At 45.2% G+C, this 17,915-nt stretch overlaps 1 protein-coding gene and 1 long non-coding RNA gene across 2 annotated transcripts; one reads left to right on the forward strand and one right to left on the reverse strand.

Moving 5' to 3' along the window:
* Positions 1-1,204: 1,204 nt before the first annotated feature.
* LOC109767030 (putative cyclin-dependent kinase F-2) lies at positions 1,205-2,392 on the forward strand. The gene has a single exon (XM_020325784.1). It carries the CDS (start codon positions 1,205-1,207, stop codon positions 2,390-2,392), a length of 1,188 nt encoding a protein of 395 aa, XP_020181373.1.
* Positions 2,393-14,340: 11,948 nt separating this feature from the next.
* On the reverse strand, positions 14,341-17,596 carry LOC109767032 (uncharacterized). The gene is made up of 4 exons (XR_002233764.4): positions 17,360-17,596; positions 17,180-17,280; positions 16,489-16,534; positions 14,341-14,902 (listed from the first exon to the last, which is right to left on the reverse strand). It is a non-coding gene; the product is annotated as an uncharacterized lncRNA (long non-coding RNA).
* Positions 17,597-17,915: the final 319 nt, after the last annotated feature.

The following is a 17,915-nucleotide window of genomic DNA, read 5'->3' on the forward strand; positions in this document are numbered from 1 at the left end:
CACCTTGACGACGATGCCGGAGCCGCCCTTGCCGATACCGCGCGTCTCCTCGTAGTCCTCGGTGCCGCGCCGATCCATCCGGACGCGCCTCCTCTTGCGGCAGCCGTTCGCTTCTGATCCTTGGCTCGTCGTAGCGTGGCTGGTGTGATCGAGTCGAGGACGGCAGCAGGCCTCTTGCAGTTGCAGACGGCCATGGCGCTCGGTTCGATCGACGACTTGGTTGGACGCGGGAAGGGGCGAGCGAGAGAGGATTTTCTACCATGCATGGGACCTCTCGTGCATGTATGCATGTTTTTTATTCTTGTTTTGTGGGCCCATAGATATCATATATATATAGTGTCTCTAGTCACTAAGTTTCATTCAGACAAATACTTAGATGTCTACTGTATTTTGAAATAAAACTTTGTTTTACTTTCTATTTACACAAATGTGTTTTTTGCGGCAAGATCTTCAAAACAAGACCAATGTTGAGTATATATTTTGAAATTACTTTTTTGACGACTAAATCATCAGGTTTCCAACTTGTTTCATCGAAATTCATTAATTCCATACAAAAAAATCAATAATGTGACAAGGTCTTTGAAACAAAAAAAAAATCTTGAATGTATTTAGATAAGATTTAAAAATTGAGTCTTCAAACATGGTGACACATTATGAAAATATAACCAAAAAAAAGATTACGAAACTAAAAAATATTATGAAACATGGTAAAACATTATGCAACTATCAGCAACTAGTTTTAGTGTGAGTGACTGATTGGTATGACCAATTGATGAAATACTTGCTGCTGGACTGAGCAATACTAATAAAATATGCATGCATGAATGTGAATCTCCAACAAAATCAATGGCCAACGCATGCACGGGAGATCCCGTGCATGGTAGATATGCTTTTCTCGCGAGCTCAGCATATATTGAAACCGAATCGGAAACGAAGAACCTGAATTCGAGTCCGAAATGAACGAAACGTGAATATCCGCCATCGGGCGGAAAACGCAGGCAGCAAGGCAAAGAAGCTGTCAGCCACCGTAACTCGGACTGAACTGAATTCCATGGCGAGTCGGCGAGGCAACCTGTCGAAACAAATTGCCAACGCAGAGCATGGATCCATACGGAAGTTCCTCCCTCCCCCTTCTCAATCATCCAAATCGCAAACTCTGCCGCCGCCCTCTCCACCAACCAAGGCAGTTCGTTCGTCCAGCGCCATGGCTGCCCGCAAGCGACCTGCTGCCGTCCTCGACGCCGGCCACGGCCACGCAGCGGCTCAACATCAACAATCGCCGACGTGCTGCAAGAGGAGCCGCGCCTCCATCGGGACCACCGACGACTACGAGAAGGTGGCCCGCCTAGGCAAAGGCGGCTTCGGCGTCGTCCTCAGGATGCGCCACCGCGTCACCAAAAAGAACGTGGCCGTCAAGTTCCTCTCCTCCCCCGACGTCGAAGATCTTGAGCGGGAGGCACGATTCCTCGAGGCCTGCAACGGAAACCCTTACGTCGTCGGCTTCGAGGGCCTGGTGTGCGATCCGGCCACCGGCGACACCGCCGGCCTCGTCATGGAGTACGTCGAGGCGTCGAGCCTCCACTCTTTATTGTGGGACAGGCGCAGCGACCCGCCGCTCCCAGAATCCACGGTGCGCGACTTCATGTGGAAGCTCCTGACCGGCGCCGAAAAGATGCACGCGCACGAGCGCCACCTCGTCCACCGCGACATCAAGCCTGGCAACATCCTCGTCGGGAAAAACGGGGAGCTCGTCAAGATTTGCGACCTCGGGCTGGCCATGTCCATGTCCGACTGGCCCCCGTACAACCGGGCCGGCACGACGTCCTACATGGCGCCCGAGATGATCCTTGGCAAGAAGGACTACGACGCGCAAGTGGACACGTGGTCCATCGGCTGCGTCTTTGCCGAACTGCTCACCGGCAAGACGATGTTCAAGGGCTACCTCGAAGATGACGACGAAGACAAGACGAAGAATGACATAAGGCAGCTGTGGAGCATCTTATGTGTGCTCGGGATGCCGGACGAGAGGACGTGGCCAGGCTTCACCTCGCTGCCGCTCACCGCGGAGGCGCTGCGACGGCTGCCGGCGGGGTGCAAGTACAGCCGGCTGCGGTGTTCTTTCCCTGAAGACAAGCTATCCGAGGAAGGATTTCAGGTGTTGCAAGGGCTCCTCACATGCAACCCCGAGAAGCGACTGACGGCAGCCGCGGCGCTGAAGCAGCCATGGTTCGATGCTCCTCGTTCCGCCGCCGCCGCCGCTGCGAAGGTCGACCCTCTGCCGTTTCCGGTAAAGAGGGCACCAAGGATCAAGTTCATCCCAACGGCCATGCCCCAGAAGAATCTACTCAAAATTCCACTGGCCGTGTGGAACGCAGCGCAAAAAGTGCAATGAAACTCTCTGCTAGATGTGACTGTGCTTGGATAAGCCATCTATGTAAATGCTAGCATAAACTCTCTTGATAAAATTGTGCTTGGATGAGCCATCAACAATCATGAGCCCGTTAGTGTTGATCCATCAAGTAGAAGTTGATCCTTGGCACCTTGATCGCCGGATCGCCCATTAGTGTTGGCCTGGTTTCCTGAATTCTATGTGTCATTGCGCACATGTTCAGAGAATCAGAGATGTGTAATTGTAAGGTTGTGTTCAGAGTGTTAAACTTGTGTAGCGTGACAGCCTAGGAGAGGATATAAACTTGTGCGGCATGGTTAGATAGTTAGATGGGATAACTCAACTATGTAACCATATACTTTTATCTCTATCTTTCTTCGCCCTCAAGTTGTAATCTCCAACTGTATGCGCTATCCAGGGAGGTGTGCCCCTGCCTATACTATAAACATGCAGCGCGTCCCCTCTCGTTGAGGTAAGACGCTTTCGCCTAACGCACATGGTAAGCAGAGACTCCTCTTCCTAAACCCTAGCTTTTTTATCTCCATTAGTGCTAGCCATGTCTTCCTCCAGTGCCGTCCAGTCGAACCTAAGTGGTCAGATCACGGAGAAGCTCTCCCGGACGAACTATGTCATGTGGCGAACCCAGATCACGCCGCAGCTAAGGGGAGCCGGGCTCTTCGGCTACGTCGATGGCACCATGCCAGAACCGACGCGCCTCCTCGTCTCCAAGGACAAGGATGGGAAGGAATCTTCCGAGCCCAACCCTCTCCACCCCATCTGGGTCAAGGAGGACCAGCAGGTGCTGGGCTACCTGCTCAACAACCTCACCAAAGAGGTGCTGATAACGGTGACTGCGGTCACCACCGCCCATGCTCTCTGGACGACGCTGGCAGGTATGTTCTCCTCGCAGTCCTTGAGCCGCGTCAACAACATCCGCACTGCCTTGATCAATGCGCAGAAGGGCACCCAGTCCGGCCTCGCCGACGACCTCGCCGCGGCCGGGAAGCCCATACAAGACGACGAGCTGATCTCCTACTTGTTGCATGGGCTGGACATGGACTACCAGCCCCTCGTCTCCGCCCTCGACGCACGCGTCACGCCGGTCTCCCTCGACGAGCTCTACACCATGTTGAGCTATTTTGATCGGCGTGTCGCTCAGTTCCATAGCACCGGCGGTGGCTTCAAGTCGTCGGCGAACGCGGCGACCCGTGGGCGCGGCGGATCCTCCTCTCGTTATCGGGGTCCTCCTCATTCTAAGGGCAAGCAAGGCAGCAGCAACTCCGGTTCTCGCGGCGGCCGCCCCTCCTCCACCAACAACAGGGGCCGCCGCGGCGGCGGCTCGGGCAAGTCCCGTCCCGATGCGGTCCACTGCCAAATCTGCGGAAAACCTGGTCACACGGCCAGGGACTGCTGGTACAGGTTCGACGAGGACGAACCTTCGTCTGAAGATGATGACAAGGTCGCTGCCGCCGCTGATGGGTCGTACGGAGTCGACACCAACTGGTACCTCGACAGCGGCGTGACCAATCACCTCACAGGGGAGCTCGAGAAGGTAACCCTCCGTGAGAAGTATCACGGGAAGGACCAGATTCACACCGCCAGTGGTGCAGGTATGAGTATACGTCACATTGGTCATTCGGTTATACGTACTCCTTCTCGTAACATTCATCTTCACAAAATTCTGCATGTCCCTAGTGCCAACAAAAATCTTCTCTCCGTTCATCGCATCACCATTGACAATCATGTGTTCATTGAATTTCATCCTTTTTCTTTTTGATTAAGGATCGGGCCACGAGGAAGGTACTGTATCGAGGTAGATGCGTTCGAGGTCTTTACCCGTTGATTCCTGAGCTTAGAAGATTCAATAAAGAAGCCTATGGTGTTGTCAAACTCTCTTCAACACGTTGGCACGATCGTTTAGGGCATGCTTCCTTTTCACTTGTTGAACGTTTGCTTAAGAAAAATAAGCTCCCGTTTGTTGGTGAGCGTAATATTGAGACCATTTGTGATTCTTGCCAAAGAGCAAAAAGTCATCAGTAACCCTATCCTATTTCCACAAGTGTTTCTACTATTCCATTGCAATTAATATTTTCTGATGTCTGGGGTCCTGCCCCTAGTTCTGTTGGTAGACACACGTACTACGTCAGTTTCATTGATGACTTTAGTAAATTTTCTTGGATATACCTTCTCAAGAAGAGGTCCGATGTTTTCCAAGTTTTTAAAAACTTCCAAGCACTCGTTGAATGCAAGTTCGACCGCAAGATCATTGCGGTCCAATCAGATTGGGGAGGGGAGTACGAGAAATTAAACTCCTTTTTCCAAACACTTGGCATATCACATCTTGTGTCTTGCCCTCATGCTCACCAACAGAACGGCTCTGTCGTACGTAAGCATAGGCATATCGTTGAAGTTGGCCTTGCACTTCTCGCAGGAGCCTCCATGCCCTTAAAATTCTGGGATGAAGCGTTTCTCACCGCTGTCCACATTATCAATATGCTCCCAAGTCGGGTCATAAACAATGAAACACCCATTGAGAGACTCCTTCATGTCAAACCTAACTACAATTCTCTACGTGTTCTTGGTTGGCCTAATCTCCATCTATACAACTCCCGCAAACTCATGTTTGGCTCAAAACAGTGTGTTTTTCTAGGCTATAGTGCTCAACACAAGGGGGTGAAGTGTCTAGATGTCTCCACTGGACGTGTATATATCTCGCGAGATGTTGTCTTCGATAAGACCAAGTTCCCCTTTGCCGATCTCCACCCTAATGCCGGTGCCCTACTCCGCAAAGAAATTCTCCTTCTTCCACCATCTCTCACTAATTTTGATGAAGGGGAATATAACCGTGATGATCATATATTGACTAACTCTCAAACCACTGTGCATGAGTTGTGTGATGATGCAGGAGAAAATGGAGCAGAAATTGGTGAAGAAAATAGCCTAAACAGGCCTTCATGTGTCCTGGCCCGGGGAGCAAATCCGTCTCGGGATCCGCAGCGGCAGACCTACCAGCCGGATCTGCCTCAGGATCTGCAGCAGGATCGGCTCGGGGCTCCGCGCCCTCAGCTGCGCCCGACACGGATGACCGCGCCTCTGCCAGCGAGTCAGTGCATGCCACCTGTCCGCCTCACAATGGACCCGCGGGCGTCCGGTTCCCGGACCAGCCGCTGTGCTACACGCGGCGCGGGCAGCCGGTCGACAGGCGCTGGACCCACCCCTGGCACGGTGGGCGCGGGGCCGGTCTCATGATGAGGCCGGTCGCGCAGGATCTTCTGCGCCAGCGCCGCGTTGCACGCCTGCACCCACGATCACAGAAGATCCGGCTGCGGATCCAGCCCCTGACATGGAGGTTGGTGGCTTGGGATCTGCCTCGGGATCGGGTTCTGCAGCGCCTGGAACTCCTGTAGCCGGCTCAGGATCGTCTGTGGCGCGTCCAGGCTCCTTCAACAACACGCCGTACAAGGTTGCAACAAGGGGTAATACAACCAGTGAATTATAAACATATTAAGAAATATGAGCTTGTCTGTTCCACAGGTGAACCAGGTGAACCGTACACACTTGATGAAGCACTTGCGGATGAAAATTGGAAGAAGGCCATGCATGAGGAGTATATGGCTTTGAAGAGAAACAAAACATGGCATTTGGTCCCTCCACAACAAGGTAAAAATCTCATAGATTGCAAGTGGGTGTTCAGGATTAAGAGAAAGTCTGATGGCACTATTGATCGCTACAAGGCAAGGCTTGTGGCCAAGGGCTTCAAGCAACGGTATGGTATAGACTACGAGGACACATTCAGTCCCGTTGTGAAAGCTGCTACCATCCGTCATGTTTTGTCCATTGCTGTGTCCAGGGGCTGGAGTCTCAGACAGCTAGACGTACACAATGCGTTCCTTCATGGCGTTCTGGAAGAGGAAGTGTACATGAAACAACCTCCTGGGTTTGAAAACCAACATGCACCCTCTTATGTGTGCAAGCTTGATAAGGCACTATATGGGTTGAAGCAAGCCCCACGAGCATGGTACTCACAACTCAGTCACAAAATGCAAACACTTGGCTTTGTTCCTTCTAAGTCTGACACCTCATTGTTTATTTACAACAAGTGCAACACATGTATATTTGTTCTCATCTACGTTGATGATATCATTGTTACAAGTTCCTCTGATGAAGCTATCACAGGACTTTTGAAGGATCTCAGTACAGAGTTTGCTCTTAAGGATCTTGGACACTTGCACCATTTCCTAGGGATAGAAGTGAGGAAACATGAGGATGGACTTCACCTCTCTCAGGAAAAGTATGCCGTGGATTTAGTAAAGAAAGCTGGCTTACAAGGGTGTAAACCCTCACCTACTCCATTATCCAGCTCAGAAAAACTGTCTCTCACAGAAGGGCAAGCCTTGAGTCAAGAAGACAACGCTAAATACAGGAGTCTCGTAGGTGCACTTCAATATCTTACACTTACAAGACCTGGTATTTCCTTTGCTGTTAACAAAGTCTGTCGGTTTCTTCATGCACCCACCACTATTCACTGGACAGCTGCTAAACGCATAGTCAGATACATCAAGAACACCCTTTGCATTGGCCTTAACTTCAGCAAGCCATCATCCACACTAGTCAGTGCCTTCTCAGATTCGGATTGGGCAGGTTGCCTAGATGACAGGAGGTCTACTGACGGCTTGCAGTGTTCTTTGGTCCTAATCTGATTTCATGGTGTGCAAGGAAGCAGGCTACCGTTTCTCGATCCAGTACAGAGGCTGAGTATAAGGCATTGGCAAATGCTACTGCTGAAATCATATGGGTGCAATCTATTCTGAAGGAGCTGGGTATTAAAAGTGCTCAAGCTCCCTGCCTTTGGTGTGATAACTTGGGTGCCACTGATTTATCTGCTAATCCAGTTTTTCATGCCAGAACAAAACACATTGAAATTGATTTCCACTTTGTGAGTGAGCGAGTGGCTCAGAAGCAACTTCGGATTCGGTTTGTGCATTCCAGGGATCAGGTTGCGGATGGATTTACTAAGGCATTACCCACCAAAAGCTTTGAAGATTTCAAGCATAATCTCAACTTGATGAAGTTGTGATTAAGGGGGAGTGTTAAACTTGTGTAGCGTGACAGCCTAGGATTGTGTAGCGTGACAGCCTAGGAGAGGATATAAACTTGTGCGGCATGGTTAGATAGTTAGATGGGATAACTCAACTATGTAACCATATACTCTTATCTCTATCTTTCTTCTCCCTCAAGTTGTAATCGCCAACTGTATGCGCTATCCAGGGAGGTGCGCCCCTGCCTATAAACATGCAGCACGTCCCCTCTCGTTGAGGTAAGACGCTTTCGCCTAACGCACACAGAGATTCATTACAGTGCTAACATGTTGTTTACATGGTCAGTTGTTATTGAGTAATACTGCACAATTTGTGCTGTTTTTAGAAATCATGAACTGATGATAAACATGTACAGTGCAAATGTGCTAAGCAGCAAAATTCTATAGAGTGATGATGCAGATTTCATGAGAACTTATAAATTTAGTAATGGTACTAGTACAGCAATTGGACTTGTTCATGTACTTCAGTGTGTGTTTCCACCATCTTTTCATATGCAAATTTCTTTATTATGAGACAGATGGGTGTATTTTCCTTTAAGTTAGCTACACACATGGTGGTATGGTACCTGTCAAATCTTTGACACATCGAGCTGTGGAAGAAGACCTGCAGGGAGATGAAACAATTTCAAGAGCTTAGTGGGCCAGCTCAATCCGGTGGTACCCTTGCACTAAAACTGAAACCATGGTGTGGATCTGCTCTGTTCAAGCATCTAGCTCTGAAGGAGGAAGCAGAGACTTGAGTTTGGCAAAGCTGGACGCAGTAGGCAGTACATGTAACTGTGCTTCGATGAGCCATCAAGTAGAACATGATCGCCGGATCGCCCATTACTGTTGGCCTGCTTTTCTGAATTCTATGTGTCATTGTCCACATGTTCAGAGAATGAGAGATGTTTAATTGTGAGGTTGTGTTCAGGGATCCATTTGAGTGCTGGCATGTTGTTACTGCGGGAATTGTGCTGTTTTTCCAAAATCTTAAACTGATGATAAGTATGTAGTACAAATGTTCAAAGCAACAGAAATCTAGAGTGATGGATGAATTGGTGGTTAAAATGTCCTGCTGGTGCAGATCTTGTGAGCACTTATAAATTGGTACTGGTACAGCAACTGTTTCCAGCATCTTTTTTCGTATGCAAATTTCCTTACTACTACTTATGAAATACAGTAGATAGGAAAATAAAGTATGTCATTTTTCTTTGAGTTAGCTACACATGGTAATGGTAGTATGGCACCTGTCGGATCTTCAACACATGGAGCTGTGGAAGAAGCCCTGCAGGGAGAATGAACCAAATTCAAGAGCTTAGTGGACCAGCGCAAACCGATGATACACTTGCACTGAAGCTGAGACTATGGTGTGGATCAGCTCTGTTCAGGGTGGACGCAGTAGGCAGTACCATCTCGATCGAGTAGAACAGTCCCTAGAAAGTTAGCAGAATAAGTTTCAGTAACAGTGTGACGACAATCAGGATCAACAGCAACAATGACAATAAATTTGAACAAACTTTTGGAGTGTCAGTAGGAGGAAGCTAATTCTGTTGATTACATGCTCTCACCCCGTGGTGGTTGAAGAGTTTGTGCATAGGGGTTTTGCCGGTTGCAGACTTGCAGCGGCATGCATCTTCATCGTGTTGGTCGCCAGAGTCCTTGTCATCAGTCATCACCATCGACCGGCACCATGCACTCAAGTCTCAAACTATGGTGCGGAACTGCGTATCTGCTTAGTTCAAAGTAGGTGAGATTTACATGCCCGGCTGAATTCCAAGCAAACAATGTTCCTCTGGTTTGTTGGTAGGAGAAGGACGGGCGTTTATAAGAAAATAAGTTTCAGCATCAACGCAACAAGAATCATAGTGGCGCAGCGGAAGCGTGGTGGGCCCATAACCCACAGGTCCCAGGATCGAAACCTGGCTCTGATAATTCTTTTCCACTTTTTGTGCATTTTTGACAAAATTTTCATTTGGACTTTCATTACTTATTGAGCGGAAACTCTATTTATTTGATATATACTTTTACCTTCATTCATTTGCTGCATTTTGTCCTTCTGTGTTGGGTTTTTTGTTTTAGTTTTTTGCGTTGCTCAAGCATCGTCTAGATTTGAACTTTGGACAGCAGGAGCAAAAGCAGAGCTGTTCTGGGCGAGCCAACATTGGCTTGCAGCCACAGGCGTGCAATTCCATCTCTACTACTAACATCTCTTCTTCTTCTGCTGCTCCTTCAAATTAAACCCATTAACAGTCGCTACAACGGTGCACAAAGGACTATGCCATGTGTTTTATTTTTCATTGTCAACGTCGGCTGCGGCCTGTTATTTTCCTCGCAGTCTTTTCCCCCAAGCTCCATAGATACTCTACACTGGCATCATGTGTCATTGTCGCTGAATTTTCAGTGGATCAATATGTTAGAATTAGTTCCTAATGTGCAGCCAGTGCGGCAGATAAATTAACTTTTCTGCCGCAACAACATATCATATGCTGTTGCTCCTTGGGATTTGGCTATTTCGGCGCTAGAAAATCCTTCATGCTACTGTTACAACTTCGTTCCTGCTCACGTTCTAGCTTAACTGTTGCACTTGACTAATCTTTTGGCGGGCTTGTGAGAAGTAGTTGCATTTCAGATCCTCCTTGTTTCCATTGAAAACCGATGAAAAAGGAGAGATTAAGAAAAAAATACTGCTCATATATACATTATTTGTTCATATGGACGTTCTTCTGTACTAAAAAACATTTTTTTTGGTTTGTCACTGCTCAAAAGAAAGACAGTAAAAAATATCTAACTTTTTGTTCCTGCTTTTCCTTTTTTACATTCTCCCTAATTTATTTTACCTTCTACTTACAATATATAGGCTATGTTGCCACATGTGTGTTTCCTGTAATGGCTTAGATTATCTTGAAATTTGTAACTTCAAAGGGTTCCCTGACATAGCTTTATCATATTCCACATTGCTACTCCAGACAGAATACATGTCAATTTTGCTTGAAAGGTTTTGAGTTTTGACTGATGGGCATGCTGGTCCAATGGCAAAACCAGCCAGCCAGTATAGAACTCTTCTAGTCAAAGCATAGTGATCTGTTTGTATAGATTGTTTTTCTAATTAGATGTTGTGTGTGCCAGGCTTCTACATAGTCTTAGGAGGCGTTTGGTTCGCACTCTGGTATCGTTTTCGACTTTCAGTATCAGGAAGCGTTGCTTACGATATTCTCTACTGAATACGTGTTTTGTTTGGTTCGGGCGCGAGCGAATGCGGAGCAGAGAGGATTCTGTATCCGGACGGATCGGACGTTTTCGCGGATGTGAAGCATTGTATCAAATTATTACTAGGGATCTTCTGCAATCTTTGTCGGTTTTGTTTGACTACCTATCATGAATCCATTTCTTTCGTCTCATTGATTTAGCGGGCAATAATTTATTCTGGAATGGCAGAAGGTACAGCTTCATATACTCCATAGCTTGAATGCCAGGAGAAGTAATGGACCATGGATGGAAAAGTTTGGTCAGATTCCCTCCTATACATACATGGTATAATTTAATAATCCCCTATTCACTTGTAGTTAATTATTAATATCATTTGTATTACCTACATTGTAGCCCAAATTCATGGACCCGCATCTCCGTCTCGCTCGTTTCATCCTCTGTTCTCTTTAGCTAGCCCCATCTGGATGGATCGGTCGGTGGGTGACACAGTCAGCCGTGGGAGTAGGCGTGCGACGACGTTAAGGGAGATTCAACCGTGGATGACCTGGGGATGCTACCGGACAAGCGTGCGGAAGCCGTAGGGGACGCCGTTGACATGCTGCGGGACGCACCGTCGAGGTAGCCGTTCAACTGCTCACGAGCCGCTAGGGATGCCACCAACTGCATATGCCTCTTCCATGGCTCCATCCGTTAGGTGTTGATTTTCACGCCGCTGCTTCTCTTCCGTTGTGAGCTTTGTCTTAATTTATCTTTCTGCCCCTTCTTGGGTTAGTCTTTTTGCAACCCCAACAAGGTCATGTCTGTTTTGTATACATGTACACATGATTTTTATGATTAGAAATCGAGTATTTAGTTAATTTCTAAGGCGATTGAACTATATGAGCTATTGTATTTCTTTTGCTACAATGGAACCATGTTGACCAGAAGTTGAGCTATGTGCCACCATGCATGATATCAGCATCTTTGTATTAGCTTTAGATCTGATCACTAATGCTTAACGACTATAGTTGTAGTTTCAGCAGTAGCATGCTAGCAGTCATCGTATATTGGCTAAGTTGCACTTGTCTTGGGTACATCAAGATGAAGATCAAGAGAATTCCGATGAAAGGCATCATGCTGATTCTGATGTGAGACATTGAAAGGTGTTCTTTTTATTTAGTTCCTTAGTTGTCAGATGATTATTTATATCAATGTCATGTGTTCTGATGCATGCCATTTTCTGTTGTAGGAGGAGCAATATTCAGGGTGCGAGAGTTAAGAGAGAATTTGCTGAAACTGAGGTGACAACAGATCAGGTACTTTACTTCTATTTTAACTCACATTGATATTGATTCAATAGTATACACATAAAATTAATTATTTTGGTATATAATGCATACTTGCAGACATCTAAGTAGCAATACCTTTGTTCGTACCCGTTCCCCGGTGCTGTCCGGCGGGTCACTACTTGGGCGCTCTTCAATGCCTTTGTTTTTGTTGTCTCCTACGATATTTCGCTACACGCTCGACCACTACCACATCCCCTGCTGTAAGGTAACTAATTACTACCATCCGTGCTTGTGCTTGTACTAATTCTGAATTATTTTATTCTAGTTTGAGGCCGGCCGCAGCCACGACATCGACGGCATCCATCAATCCTGGATCCTTCGACATCTGGATGGACCATTGCTCCCTCATTGACTACGACGATGGGCTCATCAATATCACCTGCCACAGCATGAACATCAGTCTCCATGTCGTTCTGTTGTTTGTCCCTGCTACCAAGTCACTCAATGCTTGGTTTCTCTCAACAAATTTCACTCATTACATTGGATCATTGTGTGTACTGGTGAAAATAATTGTGCGTGTATGTGATTGCATTTTTTATATGATTGATGTTATGATGGTTAATCACATTGTACACTGGGCGATCAAACTAATATCCATATATCTTGCATCAATATTGTAGTTATTGATGACATAACTTGTGAGGAAAGGACATGGTAAATGACGAGACAACATTACACAAACTTCGATCTCTGTGAGGTCAGTAGCAATATGGTCATTTTGATGCCACAAACCAGAGGAACAAGTCTGGGTTCATCAATCATAGCTCTGAACCAAACACGGAGATGCAGAAATGGTTAGTTATATTGTACTACTTATTCTATATCTTCGTTGATAACCCTGATATTTGCTAATAGTATCATGTTATTTCAGGACTGTAGATGGATAGACCAGAGTTGGAATTTTTGCTGTTCGTGACATAGAGAGATGGGAGGAGCTGACCTATGACTATAAGTATGTTCATTCAGTTTCATGGTTACTTTATAAGTCTTTTTTCATTATAAACAAATTTGTTTCGTCCACCTTACTTTATTGCACTGTGTACATAAAACTGTTGCTGCTTCTAATCGCTGTCCTTGTCTACAGATTTGTCCAGTTTGGAGCAGATCAAGATTGTCATTGTAAATCTTGAAATTGCAGAAAAATGGTTGGCACGTCTAAGTCGGTCAAGTCATGTGTTCTCCGCAATGGCAACTCAGCAAGCTCACAAGATCACCACGACATGAAGAAAAGAAAGACATCTCAGATAATTGTATCGGTGAGGTCATCCGTTTACGGGATCGACGGCACAAAATGTATGGCTTCACAACTTCAAATCTGGTTGATGACGTTAGATGTACTTCTCTGCCTTTCATGTATGTCCCAACGGTTCTACATGGCTATGATGAGTGCACTGGAATGCATACAAGCTGGCAAGGTTTTTTTGGCCTTTGATGTTCAGTACAGACATATTTTATACTTATCATGTTGAAAATCCACCCTTATGGTTTTCTACCCTTCTGCTTCATGTTCTGGTCTCATGTGTGCTCCTTCCTGTAATTTGTTTTTCATATTTTACAATTGTTTCCTTATTATGTTTCATAGGTAAATTTATTAAAGAAGTGATGTGCAACCAAACTATTTTAAATCATTTGAGCTCTCTTTCCCATTGGTTACACTTTGAGGTGATCAAAGATTAAACCGAACCATAAGGGTGAGCTTGTATGTTACTAGCGTTCTGTTACTATGAAAAGTTGTGAGTGATGGCTTGTGTTCTTTAGAGTTTTTTATTTTAAGTGCGTAAAATGAATGCAGAGGACGTGCCGAGGTACTCAAACAATACAAGTGCGCATAGGGGAGTTGGCGTCCTTAATTTCTCAAGCAAATGGAGGTCCAGTGGCATGAGAGCAAGATTGTTAAAGGTCCAAGTCTGTGTAGGTCCTTAGTTATCTTTCTGGCCAAGAGAAGAAGTGTTGCTTGACTGGAATGAGATTGCAGAGAAATGTGGTATGTCATTTGCTACATTAAGTAGTCTGGTGTGATCTCCACATTCACACAAAATATACTTATGTGAGGTTCAATTGTATAGTTTAGGCTTGCTCTACTTTATGAAAGGACACTTTTTCTGTTGTAGTTATATTATCGTGCCTTTCATTTTTGACCACTAACATGTAATTGTCGCTCTCGCTAAACTAAGCCTACTGTCATACAAATACGTTAACAAATACGATAGCATGATTTGTGCGCACAATCCCGCCTCAAGAGGCGCCACCAGGTGGCGCCCCAACCACTAGTGCTCATCAACTCAACTTGAGATAGCTCACACATACTAACAAAGAACAGTCGGGGTCGCGGCAATAAAGGGCAGGAATGTTAATGTCTCTTCTTAGTAATAGAAGTTCGGCCACGGGCCCTTCAAAAAAAACAGAGTACACAAAGCAAAGAACAGGCAAAAAATTAACCGAAGCAAACAAGACTGAAACTGAAGAAAGGACCTTTCCCTGACCACTTTGAGCCGAATTTTTTCAATTTTTGTGAATTTTTGTTAAATTTCCATTGGTTCGTGTAGTCCACTTTGAGCACCAGAGCGGAGGCTAAAACAGCTAAAAGCAAGACTAAACTAGAACTGGAACCTTTACTTGGACATACCACAATACGCTTTCTACTTTGAGCGCCATGACGATGCTGCATAAACTATGACTGACTACTCCCTCTGTAAAGAAAATATAAGAGCGTTTACATCACTAAAGTAGTGCTCCCGAGTGGAATGGCAAAAGGCTGACCCATGAAATCTCTTCCAGCAAGCCGGCACTGAGCAACCTGGAGAGCTTTCTTGATCAGGGGAACAATGTGAGCAGAGAACTGCAGATGTGTGCCATAGAAATCTTGACAGAACTGGGTTTTGATTCTTCGGCCAACCTCTGCACAGGAATAAAAGAAAATCTAATAAAGAAGCAGTTGCAGATATTCCTTACTGATGATGAAGAGGGAGAAGAAAAGCTTAGAAATACGGCTGGGAAATCGCTGGAATTACTTTCCAAGATAAAAACTATCTCTATGTTCATGAGACTCTATGTTCATAGTGATGGAACAGAATGACATTCTTGATCGTCTCAATGAGATACTTGATGCTAAGAACAACATCACCTACAGGACAGTAGCATTGGAGATCTTGGAGAACTTGTGCAGTCACTGTACATTGGACAAGGATTATGTGAAGGAAGCCTTGCTCCCAAATGTTAGCTTACAGATTCATTCATCTAGTAATTACATAAAAAAAATAGCCGGCACGACAATAGTTTTGGTTATACTTTTTTAGCAGTATCATCTGGGCAGTGATTGTATTTCCACAAGTTACATTATTGTTGCAGGTTCTCACGGAAGTACTGGCCAGTAAACGAGACCTCGCCATAAAACAAAGAACAAATTCTGCACAGGATGAATTGCTGTGTCTTGCAAGAGTGACCGAGGCAGTAAAGGCAATTGTCGCAACCAAAAAACATGAAGAAAACCAGGCAATTTCTGGACCGGGTGATGATGAAGAAAAGCAACTGCCGTCCAAACACAGTGGCAAAATCAAGTCACGTAATCAGACAAATAAGGAATTCCGAGAAGCATTGTTATCGGCTTATCGCTTACCTTGGTGATGTGTGTCAGTGCAAATGATTTCAACGATGTGGTCTAGAGATTTCCTTCCAAGAGGGTGAATTTGTGCGGAACCTCAAGGCTATAGTCGAACAAAGTTGTGAGGCCAGAGCTGATTGTCTAAGAATCGTGAAGCTTTGCAGCCAGATTGCGATATTAATGCTGCATCGTGGCCATGTCGCGGACTTGGAGGAATGCGTGAAGTCCTTGTGTAAGGACTCAAAGATCATGTCTAACCTCGAAAGTTGCATGCTCTTTGCTGGGACTGATTGCAGTGTGAAGAAGACTGCTAGGCCTCTCCTCTCCGACATTGCCAAAAAAGCGCGCCAGTTGGTTGGTAATTAGAATGTAACTGCTTTCTATCTTTGTGCTGTACTATGTATCAGGAACGAAAATCATGCCCCGGCCTACTATATTTATCACATTTTCATTACAAAGAAACTAGTTATCAACCCGTGCATTTGCACAGGCTAGTCATTTTTTAAACAGTTAATGATCAAACCATTAATAGCATTTATGCATAAAGAATATTTACTGATTGAAGTTTTTTATAAATTAAGAAATTGATGTTACTACTGAAAGTTGCATTCTTAGATGTGTTGTAGTTGCAAAATACTTCCTCTGTAAACTAATATAACATGTTAGGTTAAAATGTCTTATATTAGTTTACAGAGGGAGTAGCATAAAAACACTAATGAAGATTTATACCATATCTCGGTTGCTATGTGAATCCAGTGTATTGCAAGAGCCTTACCTCTAGTCATGAATGGCAGCAGTATCATAAGCTTCTTTTCAGTTTACAGTTACCTAGAAATTCACTACGCAACAGCCAACAGGAGAATCACCTTGCTAAGAAAATTACCAGATTATTCCAAATGCATAAGGATGGTTCTTCATTTGCTCCTCATCTGAAGAATGTATCAAACATAATCAAATGTCGACAGCAAAGAATCAGACATTAATCAATACGAACAGAGCTAAAAGCACAGCTATAATACACCTAATATCTAGTAGTCTATATACAACCCGATGATTTTGCAATGTTCAAAGGATTTTGCAATTTGAAAAGTTAGAATGATGATCTTCAATTGAAAGATCCACAGAAAGATTTTCACAAAAAGGCAATTATATATCATAACAAAAAAATTGAAGGGCAAATCTCTGGCAAAGGAGTCCCTCCAGATTAATCTTTAAGTAAAACAATATTAAATAGGAGCTCCTAACTCTAAAGCACGCCACCTAACTGCAAATTTCTTAACAAAAATCATACTAAAATACTGACAACAATAGAGCAATATATATGTCGGCAATGCGGACAACAAAGGCAAGTTAACAATACACTACAACAAAAAATAATACTGTGTGAGTAAATGATAAGGCATTATTAATGCAACAAGGAATAGCATTAAATCTACGTAGACAATTTAGCAAAGCTAAAGTACTTTCCTAGATTCATTCTTCTACACGGGATCAAATTTCGCATGGAACATCCACCTTTCACTGAGATAATAACAAAATAACTATACAAGAAAAGAAGATGCCGTATAACTTACAGCAGATCCCCTTTCCGCCCTTCACATTTGCTGAGAAGCCTCCTTTTCTCAGCACATTGACTCGCCAGTATGCCGTCCGCTACTGCTGCACCGAGCTGTCTCTGTTTAGGGGCAGAGAGAGGTGAGAGTGAGGCCGTCAGATAGGGAGGTGAAAGACTGAAAGTGTGACGGCGCACTGACTCCTGATCTATCGGGCCCTCCTATCGTTAATCTTGCGATGAGAGCCTGAAGGCTGGTCGGTCAACGCATGGGCTGTAGGTACGCGGAGCACAAGTGAACAAATTTGACGGGAGACTGGACCTAGGTAGTGCGCTGGCGGTGGAAGACGAGAACGGCCGCCGTTGGGCAAGCCACTGAGAAACCGGGAAGGGCTAGCTCGAGGAAGGAGATAGGCCGGACTCCACGCAAAAAAAAAAAAAAAAAAAAGGAGATAGGCCGGACGTGAGCGTTTGGGCTTGGAAAACCGATCTGATCTAACGGCTACAGGTGCCTCCGGTTTCCCTCCAAAAAAAGACAGGTGCCTCCGGTTAGTGATTGAAATGATTTGTTCGCATTATCAGGCTACGGGCGAACCAATATGTGGTTAGATGGTTAGAGGTCAGTGGTATCCCCAGCCCATCAGAGTTCAAGTCATAGTAGGGTGTGTATGTACGTTTATAAGAGTAAGTGTATACGCGTATGTATGAACGCTTGCGTCTATACTGTGTTTAGAAAAATATCAACCTATGGGACCATA

The sequence above is a fragment of the Aegilops tauschii genome, chromosome 4 (genome assembly GCF_002575655.3).
Source record: "Aegilops tauschii subsp. strangulata cultivar AL8/78 chromosome 4, Aet v6.0, whole genome shotgun sequence".
NCBI lineage: Eukaryota > Viridiplantae > Streptophyta > Magnoliopsida > Poales > Poaceae > Aegilops > Aegilops tauschii.